Consider the following 21,912-nt stretch of genomic DNA (forward strand, 5'->3'; position numbering starts at 1 on the left):
GTTCCCAGTGCTGGAAAACACTGGCATTAGCTCCCTAAAAACTTCAGGTTTCAGTGGAAGTCTCTGGGAACATCCTCTAACTGCAGTGTAGGAGGCTTCTCACTGCAAGCCAGGGACAAAGTGGATGAGACCCTGCATTTAGCAAGGTTTGCCATCTAACAGTTAAACTTTATTTTACTAACATTTCACATCTGTGACATTACACTGCTATGACAAACATAGAAATGCTTTTCCAAACAGCATTATACTTGAATCAGTTCCCGGCACAGCGTCTGACCGCAGAGCTGTGCCAGGGCACAGTGCCTGCCTCCCGGGGAAGGCAATCCATTCCACCAAGCAGCCTGAGCACCAGTGTCACAGCCCAGGGCTCAAACACCAAATCAATCTTCCCAGCATTCCTCCTTGCAATTGCAACCAGGCTGGGTCACCCAGAAATCAGAGGTTTGCAAGTCAGTCCTGTTATACTTCTCTACAGACCAAACTCAACATCTCCATTAAAGCACAGGAATTAAACTGGGTATGTGTGTAGGCTGATGGACTGTGAGACTTCCATTAACACTCAGTTTAAATACTATGTGAAGTATTTTTCTCCAACTCTTTCTTTTTTATGATAGAACTGTAGAATAGGCTGTTAAGTCAGTATGACAAGACACGTACCTCTGGAGGGAGAACTCCAGAAGGCATTCAAATCAAAGTAAGTCTTAACAGCAATGAGCTACCATAAAGCAAGGTGGTGTAATAGAGCATCAGTCTCACAACTGAAGAACAAAATTTAACCTTGAGAGGCAAGGCACAAGTAACCTCCAACAGTTCACACAAAAAGACTGAATTGCGGACAAAGAGCTAAAATAGCCCCCACAGCAGTTGCTTTCTGAATGACTGATTCTATATCTACTGACAAAAGAGGCAAAAAAAGATCTAAGAGAAACCAAAACACAGAAGCAGTAATTTAACACTTTACAGAAAGACAGTTATAGTGGATCAGCAGCTCTGCAACAAATGAGAATAAACAGCCTATACAATACTCTAGTTCATAAAGAACTGACCTCTAGAACTTTTTCTTTCCTTTGCTTTGTAACAATCTAGGCAGACCACAAATCCACATTTTTGGCAGACCCAATGAATGTTAAATAATGTGGCTTCACATGCATCACACATCTCACGGACACCTCTCACTGCTCTCTTCCACGCAATTTTGGCTGAAATACAAAACAAGCAGAATAAAAGGACTGAAATTTAAATGCAAAGCACAGAATGAATAGGCTTTATAGATGAAGCATTCATAGGTTTCCCCTTGGACACAACTGGGTGTTGGGGGAGGAAAGTGATCCTTCATAAACAGACCATCAACATGTACCCCCTCAGTTCCATCACCCAGCCTCCCCATCAATGCTACTATCAATACACTGTAAAGAAATAAAGCTTTCAAAAAACACAGACTAAAGTCACACAGAAAAAATACTGCTGCAAGTATGAAGAACCTCTTCAGCATATACTTTTAACCCCATGTGCTCAGGAGAGCTGAGGGTTTTTCCCCTGACTGCCCATGGGACTTGTTTAATCTCAAGGGCAGCCAAAGTGCTGAGCTGGACGGTTGGAGTTGGCAGGAGGGGAGGGAGGTGTCTGTTCCGGAGACCTGGCAAGTACGTCTGTTTTCTGCCCCACTTCCTCCTCATACTGCCTGGAATTAGTAGAGCCACCAGCCTGTTTCCAGCCTGTGCCCATCTGCCATGGGCCAGAAGGACAGACTGTGGCTCTGGTGGGGAGGAGGTGACAGCGTTAGCACATGCTCTGCTACGTTCTCCTTTGTTTTGGGAAGGAGACACATCAGAAACACACTGTCTGTTGGCAGGAGTCAGTGCCTGGCTTGTGGTGGGCCTTGGCTTGGAGCTGGCTGCTCTGGCTGTAGAGTTGGAGGTCAAGCTGAGAACTGAGACTGCTCCAACCCCAACAGCAGCCCGGCCCTGGTTCTGCAATGGGCTGGCCCCAAGGAAGGAACCTGCCCCTTCCCACCATGCCCTCTAAAGAACAACCTCGGAAAATCCAGCAGGACAGTCTAGTGAACAAAAGCTACTCAACAGGAAGCAATGGGTCACTCAAGGGAAACTGCACCATGCTTTGAGAGCATTGAGATTTCTTACCGTCCTTCTTCACCCACGACATGGCTGTTTTCTCAGATGTTACTAACTGACAAAATTTATCACCTATGATATCTAGAATGTATTTAGAAGTTTCCAGGTCCAGTTCATCATCATCATAGTTTTCATGTGTCCATAAACTCAGTGCTTCATCATCATACTGATCAGGAGAGGAGAAACCATCTATCCTAACCACTCCGTTCTTACTAAAAGATAACCTAAAAATGAAAAGACACAGTTTAAGTGCATGTATCATTGTATTCTGTGACTTACAGTTTACTTACTTCATCTTGCTGTTTAAGTCTTACAACACCAGTTTTCTTTTTATCTTCTTCAGCATCCTACAATATATTTTAATTTTCACATAAACCCTACAGATGAAAATGATTTTAAAATTACCAATAAGGAAGCATGAAAACTAAAATTAATCTATTAGGCACTTTTTTGCATTCTATTTACTATACTATTCTATTATTATCATTGTTACTCTGTAACATTTATTACTAATTTAAAACTGCAGACAAAAAAATTTGGGCCTTTTTTCTTTTTTTGTCAAAGTTTGGTTCCACCTACTCCTCACTTTCAATTTTTGGAATGTCTGCAACAGCAGTCACTCAGTCTGATTCATATTTTATAGATTTTTGTATCCTACTGCTCTCATACTGAGAAAACTAGCAGGAGATAATGTTTTTGTATCCACTAAGGTCCGACCTTTAAAATAACTACAGGCTTTCCTGTTACCCTGCCCAATACCATTCCACTAACCCTGGCTTATTTAGCTTATTTTAAAGTAGTAACAATTCATTATTCCATCTTGCACAAAACAGGGTATATCATTTTACATATGTGATTATTTAAGGAATTTATGTCAGCAAAACAGTCCTGAATTTAGAAATACCAAAAAGGACATTTAGGTTGGTATTCAAATGAACAGGAAGAAATGATGAATTTTGAGTTACAACAACTTCCAACAGAAGAGTAAACTTTGTTTACAATTCAAGCCCTACTACCTAAACACAATGAAAATAATTAAACTGCTGGAAAAGTTACCACAATACAGTCAAAACATTCAAATTCTTAAATTGCATTAGAGTGTTTTAAAATGTTGGCAAAACTTTATGTTCTCTCCTTTATACAGGAGGAAAAAGTCATCAAAATTCCAACTTTGCCACATTAGGAAGTAAATACTCTTTACACAGAAGGTATTCAGAGTCCACCCTTGAAATGATTCCAGTAGGACTATCACCAAGTCTTGACACTAAAGCTTCATCATAAAAAATTAAACGCAATCTAGGGAACAGTTTCTTGTCCAAAATGAGCTGGATATACACTGATAACACAGTCTGTGCGCAAATTAAAGCTGTTTCACACTTTCCTGGTGACTGTGCTGCCTGCACCATGTGCACTACACTGCACCCTGGGAAATCTTCCTTCTGAGTTTCCCTTGATGGGCCATTAATTGTGAAAAAGGAGGTCACAACTCCTCTCTGTCCTCAGAAAACCTGGAGCAGCATTCCCACCATATACTGGCAGAAGAACAATTACAAATAAGAGCAACTCTGCGGTTGTACAACTTGTCCAGAAAAACTGAAGCTTGCCTTTTGAAAATCCCACTTCAAATGTCAGACACCTGTGTAATGGTGATGTGCTGTATTTTCTGCTTGCCTAAGGTACACCAAGCAGATGTTCTGATGCCTTTGCTATAAAGCTCTAAACAGCAATGAAGTGAATCCACAAAAGAAACAAGAAATACAAATGTAAATACTCTTAAATTAGATGCTGTCTTTTATTGGGCAGACTGGCTGAGCCAGAAAAAATCAGACATCTTTCAAGCATGCAATTCCTTTGTCTGTATTATTTTTAAAAATTAAAATACCACATTATCGGGAAAATAGTCGTACTTACCGCCGAAAGTAGTAAAATCTACAAAACACTGGTGAGTGAGTGGGTTCTTCTCCTTTCTTACTTCTTATTAACCTACATTCTCTGCATTTTTGCAAATTTGGTCCTATTTCAGAGCAAGAATCATCCTGCAAAAAGGACTCTCCCGTTTGCTTCAGCTTCTTTACTTTGCGCCAGTCTTTTAACACTGAGCGAGGTATACCAGCTGCAAAACAAGAGAGTGTGGGATGAGGTACTGGCAATCCCTACTCGCAGATCCCAGTCAACATCAGTCAGTGTCCAACATTTCTTTTGTTACCTGCATAACACATTCCATTATTATTTCCACTTGTCTGCCTGTCAGTACCCAAGTTAAAACAGAAAAGGTACCAGTTACACTTAGGCAGGCAGGAGCACAGTTAAGTACCTGCCGAGCTCCCAAGATGCTGCATTTCCCTTACGTTAGCTGCATCGTTCACCAAATATTCTATTAAAACCATCTTCACAATCTCATTCTGACAAAACAAGCAAACGAATACAATACCTCAAGAAAGGTAGGTCTGGACTCTGTTTTAAGGGAAGATACGGGTAAAAAAGGCAACAATTTAATGAATAAAAGCAGAGCCTGAAAAAAACAACCCAAAAACCAAAAAAGAAACCCCTACTTCTTCAAAACTTATTTTTGCTGAAGGTTACAGATATGATTACAGAAGAGCAGTTCTATTCACAAATCCATTTACTCTCTGTGGAGTTTGTTGGCTTTGTAGGCCTAAGCAGTATAATTCTATTTTCGATACTGAAGTCAGCAGATCTGACAGTGAGTAACATGAGGAGCAAGTCTATTGAGTAATATGTGCGATTTTCACATACACAATTTGAAACTGAACCCTGTTGTTATTTAACCAGGTTTTTATTTCAGTGACTCTTAAAAGTGGCACCAGTTTTATCTGCAGATAGACAGAAGTATCTGTCATTTCATCTACCACTACTCCTGAAAGTTCATGTCCCGTGAACAGGGATCTGATGCAGGATGATAGAGAGGTCAGGGTGCTAACTTTGGACTTGGTACCTGGGTTCAGATCAGTATTTTGCCAGAGATCACTTGTGCAAACTTTGCAAGTGACAGACTGCCTGTGCTTCAGTTCATGGTCTACAAACTGCACCTCACACTCATCCAGGTCATGTCAGTAACTGGATTACAACTTGGGAGTAGAAACGGTCAAAGTACAGATTTACTAGTCCAAAACCAATGTTTCCTGCCTTGGAAGCAGAGATCCTGGGTGTCATCTGGGAGCTGCTACACTTCAAGCTCTGTGGGTAGGAACTTGGAAGACCCCCAGCACTTGGAGGGCTGTGCAATGCCTCGCTTTGCAGGAGGGAGCCTCACAGCCTGGAGCTCTGAGCACTCTGGCTAGCACACGAGCTCCTGGGGCTTTCCAAAACGGCACCAGGACAAAGCAGTTTTCAACCCTGGCAGCATCCAGATACCACCCATGTTGCAAAACTGCCACTAAGCCCCAGATCCTGCAGCAAAGTTCGTTATCTTCAGCCACCTACAGACAGCCCAGGCAGCTGTCCCAGAGGAACTTCTTCTTTCAAGAAAGCTCCTCGAGGTTGACTATGTTTTTGTGTAAATCTTTGTGGAAAGTTCTTTTTGAAGGAGAATCTCTGACCAGCTCTCTCTCAGAAATTATAACAACCACAGTAAATCTTTTGCAACAGTACAAAGGTCATAAAGACCTAACATGTTACATGTATATGTTTACAGTTTACTTCAAGAAACGAAGCTGAAAAAGATTTTACAGACATGTTTGCCTTGATCTTCCCTTTGGTTGGGCAGGAAAAAAAGTAATACTATCATCACTGGACCCAATACCCAGAATACCTCAGACAGACTTACAACACTTCCAGAACCCAGTACAACTTAGGGATGGATCAAGTACTCTCAAATACCAGAAGAGTAACTTTATACACCAGACAGTGAAAAGCCACAGAATGTAATTACAGGTAGCATTGCTCATTTTCTTGCTACCTGTGCTTAAAAATTCTTACAAAAAGTAATTTAATGGTAGACGCTCTCATACTCAACCAGACTAAAGACAAAAGAAGAGTCCTCGGAGAAGAATAAATTGGGATAAAAAATAAGGCGAGTTCTTACATAAAATCCCTTATGTTGCCAGACCAGTTTCTCTTTTCAGATTAATCTAGTTACAATCTGCTACATGTTACAGTATTATATTTAAATTGAAATTTGTATTTCCCTAAATTTCTTTATTCCTTAAACAAGAAGGATGTTAACACCATGTACTACACATGCTAGTTAGGAGTGTGAAATGACACTCCCTTAAACCTTTCATTAAATTAACCAAATCATAACAGAGTGGCATCAGGCTCTCAAGGAACTGCCTCTGGCTTTCTGATCAAAGGATGAATTAAAACTCAACAGTAGAGAATCTCTCCCTCCAGCAATGCTCTAAAAATAAAGGCATTAGATCTTAAAATAAAAAAAGCCTCAACATATATATGTGTCTCAATACATATATATAGTTGTGCCATTTAGCACAACTATATGCACCAGCCTGCTCAATTCTGATGGACAGCATAAACCAGTTTGTTTACTGCTTATTTTTAGGCCAAGAACCAGTTTGTTAACACAGATATAAAAAAATGCTGTATTTCTTACACCATGGCATTTCAAATGGCCTTGAGACAGATAAATCTGGCCCTACTCATTTACACAGGCATGCTTTTTAACTCTTTTCCCAGCTATCGTGCATGACAAACCCTCCAGGATTATCAGCGCTAGACTTCACATTAGTCTGTGTCCTCCAGATCAGATTAATATACTCACTGCTGTTACTGCTGCTCTGCAACTTCAGCTTGCTTTTCTCTTTGGCGCTCCTGCTAAGAACACCATTTGGTTTCACTTCTTCCTCGGTATCACCCTTTTTTTTCTGCAAATCATTTTGTTTCTTTTTGTAAGTTGGTTTGGGCTGCCGTTTAGTCCTTTGCTCTGACTTGCTCTCGCTTTCATCAGAGTCACCGCTTTCAGAGCCAGACTCGTAAGTTCGTTTTCCTTTTCTCCTTGGGTGCTTCTCTTCCTTCACAAACTTATCTGCCAAGATTTTGCTATCTATGTTATTTTGCAAATCATTTGATGTAGAAGCTATTAAATTGACAGTACATGGTTTAATAATTTCTGAAACACTGTTCCCTGAATTCTCTTTTTTATTAGTGTTTTTATCTTCCTCTGAATGCCTTGTTAGCCAAGCTTTTTTCAGTTTAGTGTGGTAGTTGGGCTGACTTGTCTGGGAAGTTTGCCCACTGCCTACAGAGTTCGCTTTGTTTATTGTATTACAGACGACACCACTGTCTAGGGAAAGAGAGGCTGAAAATGTCTGATTTTTCACAGAGTTGGACTCAGTCTCACTGGTGTTACTACTTTTAAACTGAGCTGCGGCCAACGCCGCCTTGTGCTTTTTCAAATGGACGAAGTCGGTGGAGGTGGAGAATCCCGAGCTGGGCTGAGAAACGCTGCCTGTGCTGCCAGCAGCGGGTGTAACCGGAGCTGGAGTGCTGACCTTGCATTCCTGGGTCTGCGGCACCGCCTGATTCCTGGCTCTCGAGGCCGGGCACTCCAGCGTTGTGCATGCCAGGACCGTGCTCGATAAGGAGTAAGTCACTTCTGAGGTGCCCCTGCTCGACGCGCTCGTCGTCATTGCTGCTGATGCGGTGACATCCGTTTTGGTGCTGCAGATGATAGTTGTGGTGGGGGTGGCAGCACGAGGAAAGCTGCCTTGCGAGACAGCTGGAAATTTCTTTTCATACTGTGTGCGAGCACTGTCTGAGTTCATATTTGGCAGAATGACTCTTCCAGTCTCTCTGGTTTCCGCTGTTTTCAGGCAATCTGTTTGATTTGTCACAGCTGAAGATCTCTCACTAGCTCGATCTTTGGAAGCAGGCTGCACTACTGCTACACTGTCGTACTTTGTGCTAGAAGGAGGACGCACAATAACAGATGCCGTAGCAGACTGCGACTTTCCACTCATTCTTTCAATGTGCCAATCCGCTTTTTCGTTATTTGGGGCATTATTAGACTTCCACATTTCTGATACGTTCTGTTCAGAAGTGCCCTTATACACAGTCTGACCTTCCTTGGGCTCAGGTACTAAAGTTGGTGGTTTCTGCAGTTCCTGTATTTTGCCACCACCACCGGCATTAACGGGTTGAACGGGGGTTAGAGTTGGAGGTGAAAGGCTGCTATAGCTGCTTTCCTTCTTCTCCAGGTTCTGGTGCACAGGAGGGTGGAACACAGGGGCTCTGTGCAAGGCAGGCATACTCCGGAGTGTATTTGAGGATGAGATTGACAACTGAGTAGGGCTCCTGCTGTCACTTCTGAAAGAATTTACAGAGTGAGACTGCACTGACTGTGAAAGCTGCTCAGGTACCTTGCTTGTAGAGCCTTCGCTCTCTGGTTGGTGCTTAATTAAAGGTGGAGGTTTTGAAAGAGAAGAAATGTAAGAGGGGAGAGCCTGGGGACTAGTTGCTGTTGAAGGACAATTAGTTTGCTTATCAACATATGCCCCTGAAGCTTCCTTTGATGGGTAGGATCTTGGAGGTTCATTTACTACACTGTTAGACAAGGTAGTGAAATAGTTACTCTGTGGCAAACTCTGTGGAACCGAATGCTTCATTTTATAGAGTTCTGACACAGAGCGTTCAGCATCTTTGTCATATTTCACCGAATGGCTTTTGGGACTTGAAGGTAAGGATGTTACCCTGGAGTAGTTCTCTCTCTCTCCCTCCAGTGCTTTTATTTTAGCTGTGAAAGGAGCAACTTCAATACTTTCTTGGAGTATCCGTCTGTGTTCTTCTTTGTATTTGCTCAGTCGTTCCCCAGTCTCCTGTGGTGGCCTTGGCAGCTGGTTCAACATCGGATCTGCAAAATGTCTGTGCATATGGCTCTCCTTTGCTGCCTGTGTTCTGCTCTGCTCTAGCTCAGTCTTTACTGGTGCAATGGTAACAGAACGCAAAGGTTCAACAAACGCCTTCCTCTCCAGTTCTCTGTTTGAAAAGGTTAAGCAAACACAGGTCAGTCTGAATGCAGTGCAATGTGCCAGAAAGAAGACCTTTCTTCTTGTGCCCAAACAAAGTTATCTATTAACACAAAATCCCACTTTTCTTTATATTAGGTACAATTTTCAAAAGTCTTCAGATGGCCCATGAACTGCAGTGCCATTATAAATCAACAGGGCAGCACGCTGACAAGCCTATCTCCACCCATGTCTACTAATAAACTAAAATGAAGCTTGAAGGCAACACCACCTGCAGAAATGTAACCTCTCACACCGAGTTAAACAGCAAACTTACTCTTTGCGATGCTCTACGATACTTTTGGACAACGGAGGGCTGGAATGTGTTGTCAGTTTGAGAGGCCGCAGGGGATCTGCGCTGGATGGTCGCACGGGAATGTGACTCAGTAAACCAAGGCTGTCAGCTGAGGTCACTGGGGTGGGCTGGTGTAACCAGGGGCTGGGAGTATTCTGTTAATACCAACCAAAACAAAAAATAAAAACACATTTCAAAATAATCATGGGACCACAAGGGTCACTGTATCAAGTCCTACTCAATGATCAGAGTGAAATAATGGATTCCAGTATGAAATCATACCCAGTAAATAAAATTTAACATTTAAGTCACTTTTTTGATCAACTAGAACAATGCAATTGTACTTCCTCTGGACTTGTAGCATACAAAACAGTTTACCCATTTCAGAAGCATTCTTAGAACCACTTAATTTTCAAGTACTCAAGATGAACAGTTAATTCTAAAACAGCATCTCAAGTTCATCAAAATTAACAAACCAATGACAGCCTGACAACACTTAAGTTCAGTTATTAGTAAGAAGACCACAACTGCTTCAATGAATTGCAAGAAGTATTTCTTTGAAGATACAGATATGGCTTAATATTTCAGGAAGATAACTTCATCTCCAGCTTTATAACAAATCTCAATATAAGGGCTATAAGTAACTCCTTCCTGGATGTTCCTTTCTTCCCCCCAACCAAATGATTATGACAATCCTAATTAATCTGCTTTATTTAGCCAGGCATTTTTATTTGGTATGATGATCACCATCACCACTACTAAACCATAAATGTACACACCTGCCATACTGTGCAGCATGGCAAAGCCACAGTACATACAATTTTGTGCTCTGTACCTAAATACTCCAAAGGTGGGCAAAATCAACCTCCTTGTTTACACACAGACACACTACTAAGTCTTAATTTATGAAACTGTTTTTTAATCTACTACTTTCTTAAGGTTTTGTTTTCTTTCTTCTCTGGAACTTGTGTAACAGCCTGCAGGAAAGACCAAGAGCAGCTCTCTGTCTCTCCCCTTTCCCTGCCTCCTCTGCTTAGAAGAAGTGTGTGCAGCAATGTGGAAAAGCAGGGCACCCTGTTCAAGTGGGACTCAAGTGCTGGGGACAAGCTAAGAAGGGGGACTGGGACAAGAGTGAGCAGCGCTTTCACGTGCACCCCGAAGCCTCTTGGTGCTGGTCCATCCCCACCTTCTTCTCCTCACCAGTCCATCACCCTCCTTCTCCTCAGGTTTGGCAACTCCCAGTCGGGAACCGCTGCAGCAGAAGGGGAGCCAAGAGCTCTCATGACACACACACAGAGCACAGGATAGATCTGCAGGTGCTACGACTTTGAAGTTCTGATTTCTGTATTTTTGAATATTTAAGCAACCGCTTGGGTTTGTGTGAACAGTTTTAGTGCGCACGTTTCCTGGGCCAGGAGTTCCCACGCTGTGGTGTTCCCACGAACAGCCTGTAAGCTGCATTATTAAGGTATTATGCAAAGAAGACCTGTCACCTTCTCCCTAGAGGAGCCAGGGAACATCTGCCTGAGCACCAAGCATTGCTCAAACAGCTTTGTGACTCCACCTGCAGCATCTACGGCCCGGTCCAAAGATGGGAGTTGCCACAGCCACCTGTGGACAGGAGGGAAAGGTGGGCTTGGGGCACACTTCCCTCAGCTCACAGACATGGCTCAGCCCTGAGCCAAGGGTGGTTGCTGCTACTGCTCTTACAGCTGAAACACAGATCCCTTTCCGTGATCGTGGTATCCATGCAAACCGACCTCGGAAACGCCCATTCTGGGTTTCTAAGATCTATTTAAAAAAGGCCTCCAGTGCAAGAGCCAGGAGACAAGTCACCACAAGACAATTGCCACATATCAACATAATTAAAAAGCTACGTGCCTCGGTATGCAGGGCTGCATACTTCAGGCAGCCAAAGTGAAAACAATGTCTTTCATAAGTTCTTTAAAATGGACTTTAGTATGGGGTGGAGCAGGCAGCAACATGAAAAGATAAATCCACCTATAGTTTTCTCTAAGGCTTTTCTTCTCTGCTGCATTTGACTTTATCACATTTTAGATCAAGTTTACTTCATATTTCAAGGCCAACTCAAACTGACTGTTTTGAGAAAGACTGAGCCACAATGGTTTGGCTTTTCTCAAGAATGAGTCTGGGGAAGAATAGCTTTCCCCATGATGAAAAAGAAAAAAGTCTTTATAACCATTCAGGAACTCCAAGCTTTGACACAAAGGCTTACAATTTGGCAGAAGGACCACTGTCAGTGACACGCCTTTTGTGGTCCCTGTGAAAATCTGCCCAAATTAGGCCAAGTTGTAAGCCTCTAAAATCAGCGTGCACATGCTCAGTGGAGATTTGATTGAAGCTGGCAATAAAGCTCTCCAAAGTTTCTGTCTGCACTACACATGCTTCATCTTACACTATTCCTCTGAGGTGCCTGCAATGAGCATGAAATATCCCAAGCCTGCAGGAGCTGAGAAAACTTTTCCTGTAATTGCCACGTCTGCCTGCCAAACCCCGTCGCCGCACTGGGCGAGAGGCTGAAAAACACAAACCATGTCTTCTGAGACTTCAATGGCTGTACTCAGCAAACAGACAGAGGAATCATCCTGACTTGAATACAGAGGAGTAAAAAACAGATGGGAAGGCAGGGATGTATGTCAACAGGAACAGAAGGGGAGAAAAAGATACGCTAAGAGAGGGTACACAGATAGGTGTAAAGACAAGAGAAATGGGTATAAAGTGCAAGAAAGATTTATAAATGCTAGAGTATTTCTCTTCAGAACTTCTGCCTCAATCTTTTGCCATTACTCAGGGAGCATACACAAAATTTCACTATGAAGACAATTGTCCTACCTCTCCTAGTGTTTCACTTACCCAATGGTTTACACACTTCGAGGTAGCAAATATTTACCCAGTGAACTTGAGTTCCCAAACCAGCTCATTGACCTCACCTGGTCATAATCTAAAAACAAACATTTCGTCTTTCTTCAGAAGTCTTAAGAAATCAAGGTCTGGGAAAACTCCCTACTCACATCCAGCCTGAGACAATGGTTACTGCTGGAGTTCCGTTCCTAGCTCTCTGCCTACTCAAAAAACCCACCATGACAGTACAGTCAGTGTGACACAAACTACCACATCTGGGAGACACCAGGCCCAGCTAAATACATCATTAAGAAAAGATCTCAACTTACCCTTCTCAAGGAAGCCTCTGCGTTAACAGGAGTTTCTGGGTGGACCCATTTGGAGGAGGGCAGACCGAGTCCTGAGTAAGCATGTGTTCCGTTTGGATACTGCCAAATAATTGGATAAAGCCCTAGCTGATTATAGGAAGCAGAAGGATGAGCTTGTCCGAGAAGATGCGGAGACTGGTGTTGTAACATCTGTTGCTGCTGCTGGTGTGCTAATGCCAAATGGCTTAAGCTGCTGGCATGAGCAGTCTCTAGTCGCGGGTGGGCACTCAGCAAGGAGGCAGCAGGCACTCCGGGCAACACTGTGGGGAGTAGATGAGGGTGATGGACGGAATGGTGGGAGGCGCTACTAAGGGGGTGAGCGTTAATAGCGGACAAGGGAGCCTGAGCTGAAGACCCAGCGAGCAGATGGGATGAACCAGTTAATGCAGGATGATGAGCATTTGGATTTAAACAGGTTCGGTGGGATGAGGAATGCAGAGGATAATTATGTTGATGCAAATAAGGTGAAATGTGATTAGTTCCTGTTTCTTGTCCAATCAGAGTGGGGTCCCTGTATACTGTGAAATGTTCATTCTTGTCTATGATAAGAGGACTTTTAGTAGCTTCTAGAGCACTAACTCTAGCTGGAACTGGATGAAAACTAGACCTAGGCAAATCATGATCAGTTTTATTGGCTGACCTTGTTAATCCAGTAGCATGGCTGTTTTGGGAACTAACCTTAGACTTCACAGTATCAGAAGATTGGGTGAATTTAGGCTTAACATCAGGTGACTTTGTTTTAGGATGATCAACTGAAGCACTAGATTTTGACTTCACAGAATCAGGGGCTGGACTTTGTTTACGCAGTTTACTCTCTTCTGCTAGAGAAGCTACATTTAACGAAGACATAAACGAGCCATACTGCACTTTCTCTTTTTCAGAATTTAAGTGTTCATTTACTGGCAATGCTTTTACAACCCCAGGTTGTATCAAATCCGTTTTAACAACACTGCTACCCCAACTTTGATCAGCTTCCTGTTTTCTTGCTTCAAGGAAATTTGCATTTGCAAACTGCTGTTTTAAATCGCTGCTGTGAGATTCTGTTTTCTGAACCGTTTGCAAACCAAAGGTACTTGCAGTATTATCCTGGTTCTCCTTTTCAGAGTTGTTTTTATTAGTAACATCAACAACACATTTTGGAGTAGGAGGTCTGGGTAAAAACTGCTCATTTTTTAACTCTGCAGTATGATGTTTTTCTGCATTACACTCTAGAGCATGTGGATCCTTGGCATTCTGCTCATAAGGTGTTGGCTGCTCTCCTGCATGGAGTGAAGATTTTTCCTGTTGATCCAAGACTGATGACTTCAGCCTTTCTGTCTCTTCATGGTTTTTATCCTCCTGTACTTCATCCCAAGGAGACCGTCTATCCGTTACTGTCTGTTCTACTCCCTCAGTAGGTTGGGATTTTCCTTCTTCCCCATTTATCTTTGAAGTGTTCTTGCTTTTTAACTCATTTTCTGAATTTTGCTCTGAGGATGAATCTGTTAATCTTTTATTCGAAATTTCCGAGTCGCTGCTTTCAGAATAATCTGAGATATTGTCTGTCCGCAGTCTCTTCATATTTAACTTTTTTTCATCCTCTTCAGGTTTTCTTCTTTTGCTAAGAAAGTGTTTATTTTTGGTTTTGGGGTTTTCTGTAAAAGATAAAAACATGTCTATCACATTTTCAGCCTAATACAGTTTTAAGAAACTCTCCCTCCCTTTCCCTGCTTTTACCTCCTCGACCTATATAATCATATCTTTCGTCTTTCATCTTCTCTTCATCAGGCATGCTGCTATCAGAGCCTTTCCTCTTGTTTGGCCGAGTATTCCTCTGTTGCTGGTGCTGGTGAGAATTCTGTTTTGGTGCTGCAGTTTGGGAATTCATTGCTGGTCTGGGACTATTTGCTTGTGCACGTGTATAATGACCCTAAAAATAATTTGTGATTAATGGACTTAAATGCAATGTTAATTAAGTGTCTTTAAACATGTATTTTTAACATTCTCAATATACGAAAATACTTAGGTAAAAAGATAAATGTATCTACATGAACTGTGTTGCTGTTCTGGTTGGAACGAGACCGTCGGCGTGAAGTGATGCCAATATTTTCACCTTTCAACAAAGAGTGAACAACATCATCTAGAAAGGTCATCTGAACCATAGAAGGATCAACATTCTGAGGTTCTAACACCTGGTTTATGAAGAAGAAAAAAAAAGAGAGAGAGAGAGAGAAAATAACAATCAGCAGATGTTCAGACAATACCCTATCTGTATTTCTGTATCAGTGTTCACCAGTCTATTTTGTGTGCTAAAGACTAATCAGAGAAAAGCCTACTTAATCCTGACAAGCAGAACTGACATATGACACAACAAAGGCTGGGAACAGTGTCAAACTAAAGCAAATGTGTCTTTACATATCATAGCAAAAATAACTTTTTTTTCTTTAAAGAGAAAGGACCCCACCACCACTTCTTTCCCTCCCTTCCCCGGTCTGCAAATTTGAGATTAAACTGAGCTATTCATAGAATAATACCTAAGTAGCAATTATGATACACAAGCATTTTATAAAATTTATTTCATATACTAAAAATTATATTGCAGAAGCACGTTACAGTATTGCTTCCAACAGAAGCAAAACTGCTGCAAGAAGGGAACCAAAACGACCGGAGGCAAAAATTCTAAAGACTAGCGTTACTAGTAAGGAATATCATAAAGCAGGAAACGCTAACCAGATCTTCAAAGAATGTGGCACAAAGTGAAAAAAATAACACTTGGGGAAAATCAATTAGAGAGAATTAAGGAAAAGAATGTATTTGAGTACCAGACTAGTTTTTATTGTCACACGCAATTTTGTCAGTCATTTCAAGGCAGATAGGTCATTCCCTACATTACTGCTGAGTCATTACTCTCCTGAAGTAGAATTCATTACTGTCACTAAAAACACCAGTATTAATTCTTTTTGTAACATCAAATTCAGAAATAAAACTGAAACCCACCACACTAAACATAAATTATGGCTGTAGTAAATGCTTAATTCAACAAATGGCTATTGCAAATTACCTGGAAAAAGTAATTATTATTACTGCAGCGCTAAAAGATTTCATCGTTGGGAAAGAAATTCCCAACAGAACTGACAGGGAAAACCAGTTCTTAAAACCAGATTGCTTCACTTCAAAGCCTTCACTAGTGAAGTAGCAACAGCAGAAGGAACTGTAGACTGGTATTAATCATATCACTGCCCAAGTGCTCAGCTCCAGGGGGGTTTAACCACTGGTCCAGTGCAGTCGTGCTGTAGTTTTTTGAGCGCAGTGACACCCTTACCCTGTTGGAACCAAACAGCTCCATGGGTTTCTCAGTACCAGTGACAGAAATTAAGACCTCCCAGTGCGCAGTTTGCTTGTAGCTTGTTTTCTGGGTATCCTCTATCAAACTCACCTGGTCATTCATAACAACCATAGTGCGGGTGAAGAGATCATGGTGAGTGATGATGCCAGTGAACCACTGGGTGGCAGAATCCTGTCTGTACACTCTCACTCTATAACCATTTAAGGAGTACGGACCTTTGGAAGAGGAAGAAATAAAAAAGCCATTGAGGAATTAAGAAAAAAAAAGGCATACATGGGTTTTCCTGCCTGTTTTTTTTTTTAAGCTTCACAGCAAACATACAGTGTTCATGGTATGAGGAGCAAACCACAGCCAATTCTGGCACAACACTGCCTGTGGATTTGATTTGATTTAGGAAGACATTTTGAAATGTAAATGGCACATACAAGTATGATTTAAGGTCAATTCAGCTAACATTTTCAACATACAATTTTCTTATCTTAACTAAATCTTTCTGCAACCATGATGACACATGATGGGAAAACTCCTGCCTACAAACAGCAACCACAGAAAAGTAATCTGAAAGGCTAGAAAGTGGCAGCAGCGGGTTATACAGAAGCTATTTAACAGGCTAGTCACATGCTCCGCTGGTTTGCTGGCAAAAAGAATTACATCTTGGTGGTTAGGTTCTGCATCTGCCAAGTCATTCCCATAAGTGACCACAGAGTTTCTCCCCATTACAGCAGGCAGAAAGGCAGCTGAGTGATCCCATGCCTGCTATGGCCACACAGAACACTCAAGCACACACGCTATGAAGACTTCGGTTCCTGTTTTCAGGAACACAAAGAAACCTCACACACTTTGCAAAGCTCAGTTTAATTCATTTCCAAAAGCCAACAGGCATGGGGAGACAGTATGATACAGTACCTACTTTGGAGTCTGTTTCAAGACACGGAAATTGAGATTCAACAATTTTATTCATGTTCAGTGTCTCAGTTGATCCCTGGGACCCTAAGCTTTGTCACACTTGATGTTTATACAACATTTTGTCCGACCAAGCAACCCTGCCACCAAGTTCAGTTCCAACCATGTGGGTTTTGCTACTTCTGCAACCAAACCCCAGGCACATAGGAAGGGAATCAAAATCACTCAGTGACAACCTACAAACAGCCTAACTTAAGTGATTTAAGAGTGCTTAGCTGCTGAACCACACAGGCAAGGCCAGAATTCCCCTGTCTTTCCTAAAGATCATTTTTTCCAAGCCCTGCCTAGTACATTAAGCAAGCTCAAACATCTGCAGGAAAAAGGCCAGGGACCTCGCAGGTGACAGCTTTCTCTGGTAAAAAACAGTCACCTTCACACAACTGGGTCCAGTATACCCTCTGCACATGACTGTGTGTATCCACAAGGATTGTTTTTAATGTCACATTTCCAAGTGGTCTTAAGGTTTAATTCTGGAACCTTAGCAAGGCCTTCTGAAATACCTTTAGCATGTGATTGTCTAGGTTTTAAAACCAGCTGGGAACAGAAACGCCCTTCTCACTACCATCCACATCACTCATGGTGCAACTGAAACCTCAAGACCTACTGAACCCCCTGAGCCACTGGTGTTAACTCACCCCTGGAGCGTGTCTCCACACACTCAGTTGCACAGGAATGTGCCAGCACAGGCGCTGCCAATCACACATACGCATGGGCAGGAAAAAGAGGAAGAATTCACAAGCTTAATGCCTCACATTCCTGGTCTTGGACCAGACGGGGTTCCCATGGGGACACATTTCCTGATGGCTTCTCTCCAACTCTTACTCCATATGCCCCTGCAAAACACCTCCAGCTCAGCTCCCACACTTCTGGCTGCCTGACCCATCCACATTCTCCACAACTTGAACTTTTAATGGTTGTCCCAAAGCTCTGTCTTATTCAGACAGTCCCAGTAAAATTTTGCCTCTGTCTCTGTGCAGATTTGCCATTCCTACTTTCCTATCCCAGTTCCTCCTCTCTTGCATCCTACTGTTAACTGCACAATGATTTTCAGTCTCTTGCATAACCAGAACCAGCCTCTCCCCAGCTTCTTGTCTCATTTTAGCATTTAAGATTCCAGGCCCTTGGCTTTTAAGCCCTTTCCCAGTCTTCTCAGCTTACAAGTTCCATCCTTCCTTCTCCAACAGTTTCCAGCTTCTCCTACTCCTCTGCACTGACCCAGTGCCAATTTCTTTCCTCTTACTCCTTGTTCTAATCTCTGTCTGTCCTTCATCCCAGCTGTTACCCTATCTATTTTTAAAAGAGACTTTATCTACCTTTTAAAAGCAGAGGGTTGGGGTTTTTTCTTACGTGCTGCTGGAGTGACAGGAAGAAGGAGAAAGATTAAACTGCAGTCACACGCCACAGGCCAGTTCAGTTCCAGCCCAGCCCAGCCACAAGCAGCCATTACAGGAAAAGCCTGGCTTTGTTTCCAGTCCCTGGCTGAATCATACTTAGCTACATATTGTTTGAACAGCCTGTGCAGTACTATGAGGAAATATGTTAAGGGTTGAAGCACACTCAGTGTTTCGAGAGGATTATTATACACTCAGCCTGAGATTGTAGTGATAATAAATCTAATAGGAAGAAAAAAATCAAACATTTTAATTGTTAAAAATTAAAAGACACTTCACTATGTTCCTTTAACTGGTTTTATTTGTCCCAAAAGCTTTCAAGCTGGCCAAGTCTGGGAGGAGCCTGGGGTTTTTCTTTAAACAAGGAATAAACTACTTTCCTGCCAAAGCTACAATCTCTACTGCAGAGCATGTTGCTGTGACTGTTGCCCAAAGGAAAGGTTACATGGGCCAATTTTTTTACTTTAGTCTCATTCTTGTAAATAATTGGACTGGTTTCAACTAAAATTCTCCCTCCTCAAACTGGTATGTTTCTTTTCAAACATCTGGAATCTGATTTTAATGATTTTATCTAACTCTCCTCTTTCTTCAGATAAACTGCATTTTAACTGTGAGAGTCAATGTAGAAAATACTAAGTTATGACATGAAGGTTTCGGTATGACAGACAACAAGGAAAAGGCTGGATCCTAAAGATGTTGCAGAGGATGAAGTAAGAGAATATGGTAATAACCTTAACAGATATGTCTAGACAAGGTAGAACTGAAAACGTTGCTTAAATTGCAAGGAACAAGAAAATGGTAATAATGGAGAAGGTGAAGCAAACCACAGAAGAGAAGGAAGGAGAAGAGGAGGATAACATGACTAGATCACAGCAGCTGGCACTGCCAGAGGGCTGTCTGTAAGCCACTGTAAGGGTTGTGCCAAATGCAAAGTCTCCGTGACCAGGAGCAGATTATGTCCCAGGAGAATGTGACAGCAGTCCCCGCTGCCTGACCGCCATCCCCTGGGGCGGAGGTGGTGGCACTGCCAAGGGCCTCGTGGTTGGCACGTCACTGCCCCAGGGAGCTTGTGTCTCCTCAGGTCACATATCACACCAGGGCAGCAAGTGCATTTGAACTGCAGCTTCTCCTGAGATGAAGAAAACTGCTCTGAAGAAACATTAGGATTAGATTCATCTCACCGTCCAAGACACTCTGCATTTGTGCACTTCTAAGTACAGAAACATCTATTTGAGAAATTATATGTATAAAGACAAAAATACAGTTCCTGCAATGATGGGAAGTAAATAAGTTGTGTGGATGGTGGGCTTGCAGTCTCATTTAGATGATAGTTTCAATATTGCTGGGGCTTTGTTCAAGTATTGATTCTGTACCAGTGTAACAGACACTTTTATAATTGCCTTATTACTGTTACTCTAATAAAATACAGTAAACAAGCTCAATTTTAGTTTCCATTTCATACAGCCCTAATTCGATTTCGCATCACCTCTCAATCCGGTTTTGGCTGCAAATTTCATCAACAGACTATTAACTTGTGTTGCATCTGAGGATATTAAAGTAAAATCTAAAATGACTAACACCATCATACCGACTCATTATCTACATAATTCCACATGTTGCTTTTTCAGCATCCTTTTTCTGTGGCCCATAAGAATAATCACATCTAGTCAAATTAGAAACTCCGCAGAAGGAAAGGCATAGGTTTTTTACTGTAACTTCAATATTAAACTTACCATATTCCTTTGGTCTTCTGATCTTAGCTTTATCAAAGAAACCAGACAGCAAGAAAGCCTCAGAACCATCCTCAAATTATCTGATTATTTACTGCTTCCCTCCCAATCTTCATTTATAAAATGACTGCTTAAGCATTTTTGTTCTGAAACTGCTTTACTGTTTGCATGGGGATTTTAGCCCAGACTGCAGAGTTTAGTTTCTGCCTCCCATTCTAGGAATGCCTCTGAAGAGCTGCCTGCATGTTAATGAATATATTGCCAATGCAACAGTATTTTTATTATCAGCAAGGTGGAACTAAAATAATTTCTTCTAATTCATACTTGTTTTCTTGTAACTTGAATCTACAGTGTAAATATTCTTGTATACAGCATTTGCTCCAACCTTCCAGCATTAGACTCGAGTTACAAAATTGTGATCTGAAAGGCACTTTTCAGCCAAGGGGTGAGAGTGTGGGATGGGGATCTGAAAGTATTCTTCATCTATTACAGAACTGTGAAGAACTACAAGCACAGACAGGTATCTGAGAAGTTATCACACGTAACAGTAACAATACAGAGCACAGAACAGTTTTAAATATGCCAAAAAGTGTGTGGTTGCCATTCATACACACTTATTTTCACAACAAACTTCATAAAATATCTATGTTCAGACTAATGATATTCAGCTTTTGCTGTAAACACTAAAACATCAAACAAGTTAAGAACAGTCTGAAGCAGCCACCAACAAGCTTCTTACATAGTCTTGTTTTCTTGTATTAACAAATACTTCCAAAAAAATAACTTCCAAGTTAGAAATATATTTCCACTGTATCACAAATGCTATGGGATGAGTCCCACACAAGTAATGGCCTTTAACTAGCTAACACAGAATATAAATAACACAATTTCCCACATAATTACCTTGCATAAAAATCTCCTGAACCTTTTGTTCCTTTACCCAGGCTTTTACCTCCTCATGTAACTGCGGGTTATCCCTGAGAACTGGGTTTAGACTGTCTACGTCGTCCTAAAGTAGAGATTAAAAAAAGAACCATATGTTATGTTTACTTGTAACATTTTTGTTTATTTTCCTACATGTATTTTTAAAGTACAATATTAAGTAGTTAGACACTAATTTTACTGATTGCCTACAAATCCCTGAGTTATTTTTAGAAAAAACTTAAAAGCATAACATAGTGCTAAAAGTTATTTCATGGGAACACGGTATGTTAGATCCCACATGTGGCCAGACTTGTAAGCTATTAATAGGATCACACTTTCATAAATACTGTCTTACTACAAGCTAAAAATGCCCTCTAAAGACTTCGGTGTTTACAGGTATGCACAAAGAATTGTTTAAATAATGATTAAATTATTTTTTAAAAAAACCTGTTTTCCATATCTGTAAAATTTAATATGGACATATTGAGCATAAACACAGATACAAACCCCACAAATATAATGCATAATGCATAAGCTGTATTTTAAGAGAAACAAGCATTCTGAGAGAAACACCATTGCTGATTTTCAAATATGTCGGTCTTTGTTAATTAGGTCACTTCAAATAAGACACAGTTTAATTTCTATTATATTCAGTTTCTGGAAAAGATTCTTTTTCACTATTTGGTAGGACATCATCTGGGAAATTAAGACATATTCAGTGGCACTATCCTCCTAACAAGAAAATATTAGGCACAGAATCTGGTTCGTATCCTTGCAAGCATGGCTTAAATCACCATCCATCTTTTGAATCCTAGAACACCTATTTCTCTGCTTCAGAACAAACTTGCTATTTCTGTCTTTGAGGTTGTGGCAGAGAAAAAAAGCTGCACCACAGCCTAGAGACTCCTCATGCAGAAGATGGTCTTGGAAATCCGTGAGCGG

General features: G+C 41.5%; 1 protein-coding gene across 10 annotated transcripts in view; it reads right to left on the bottom strand.

Annotated features, from left to right (window-relative positions):
* JMJD1C (jumonji domain containing 1C) overlaps positions 1-21,912 on the bottom strand; it is a 156,359-nt gene that overhangs the window by 17,458 nt on the left and 116,989 nt on the right. For 8 of the 10 annotated variants that reach the window (XM_027668269.1, XM_027668277.1, XM_027668273.1 and 5 more), the window contains 10 exons: positions 20,950-21,055; positions 16,053-16,177; positions 14,665-14,808; positions 14,354-14,546; positions 12,599-14,271; positions 9,390-9,562; positions 6,871-9,083; positions 4,044-4,245; positions 2,142-2,356; positions 1,047-1,199 (listed from right to left, as the gene is read on the bottom strand). In XM_027668269.1, coding sequence (XP_027524070.1) covers positions 1,047-1,199; positions 2,142-2,356; positions 4,044-4,245; positions 6,871-9,083; positions 9,390-9,562; positions 12,599-14,271; positions 14,354-14,546; positions 14,665-14,808; positions 16,053-16,177; positions 20,950-21,055 — 5,197 coding nt within the window. Of the gene's footprint in view, positions 1-1,046; positions 1,200-2,141; positions 2,357-4,043; positions 4,246-6,870; positions 9,084-9,389; positions 9,563-12,598; positions 14,272-14,353; positions 14,547-14,664; positions 14,809-16,052; positions 16,178-20,949; positions 21,056-21,912 lie in introns of those variants that run through there. The other 2 variants (XM_027668274.1, XM_027668276.1) reach the window with 2 other exon arrangements.

Source organism: Corapipo altera, unplaced genomic scaffold (genome assembly GCF_003945725.1).
Source record: "Corapipo altera isolate COAL_440 unplaced genomic scaffold, ASM394572v1 254, whole genome shotgun sequence".
NCBI lineage: Eukaryota > Metazoa > Chordata > Aves > Passeriformes > Pipridae > Corapipo > Corapipo altera.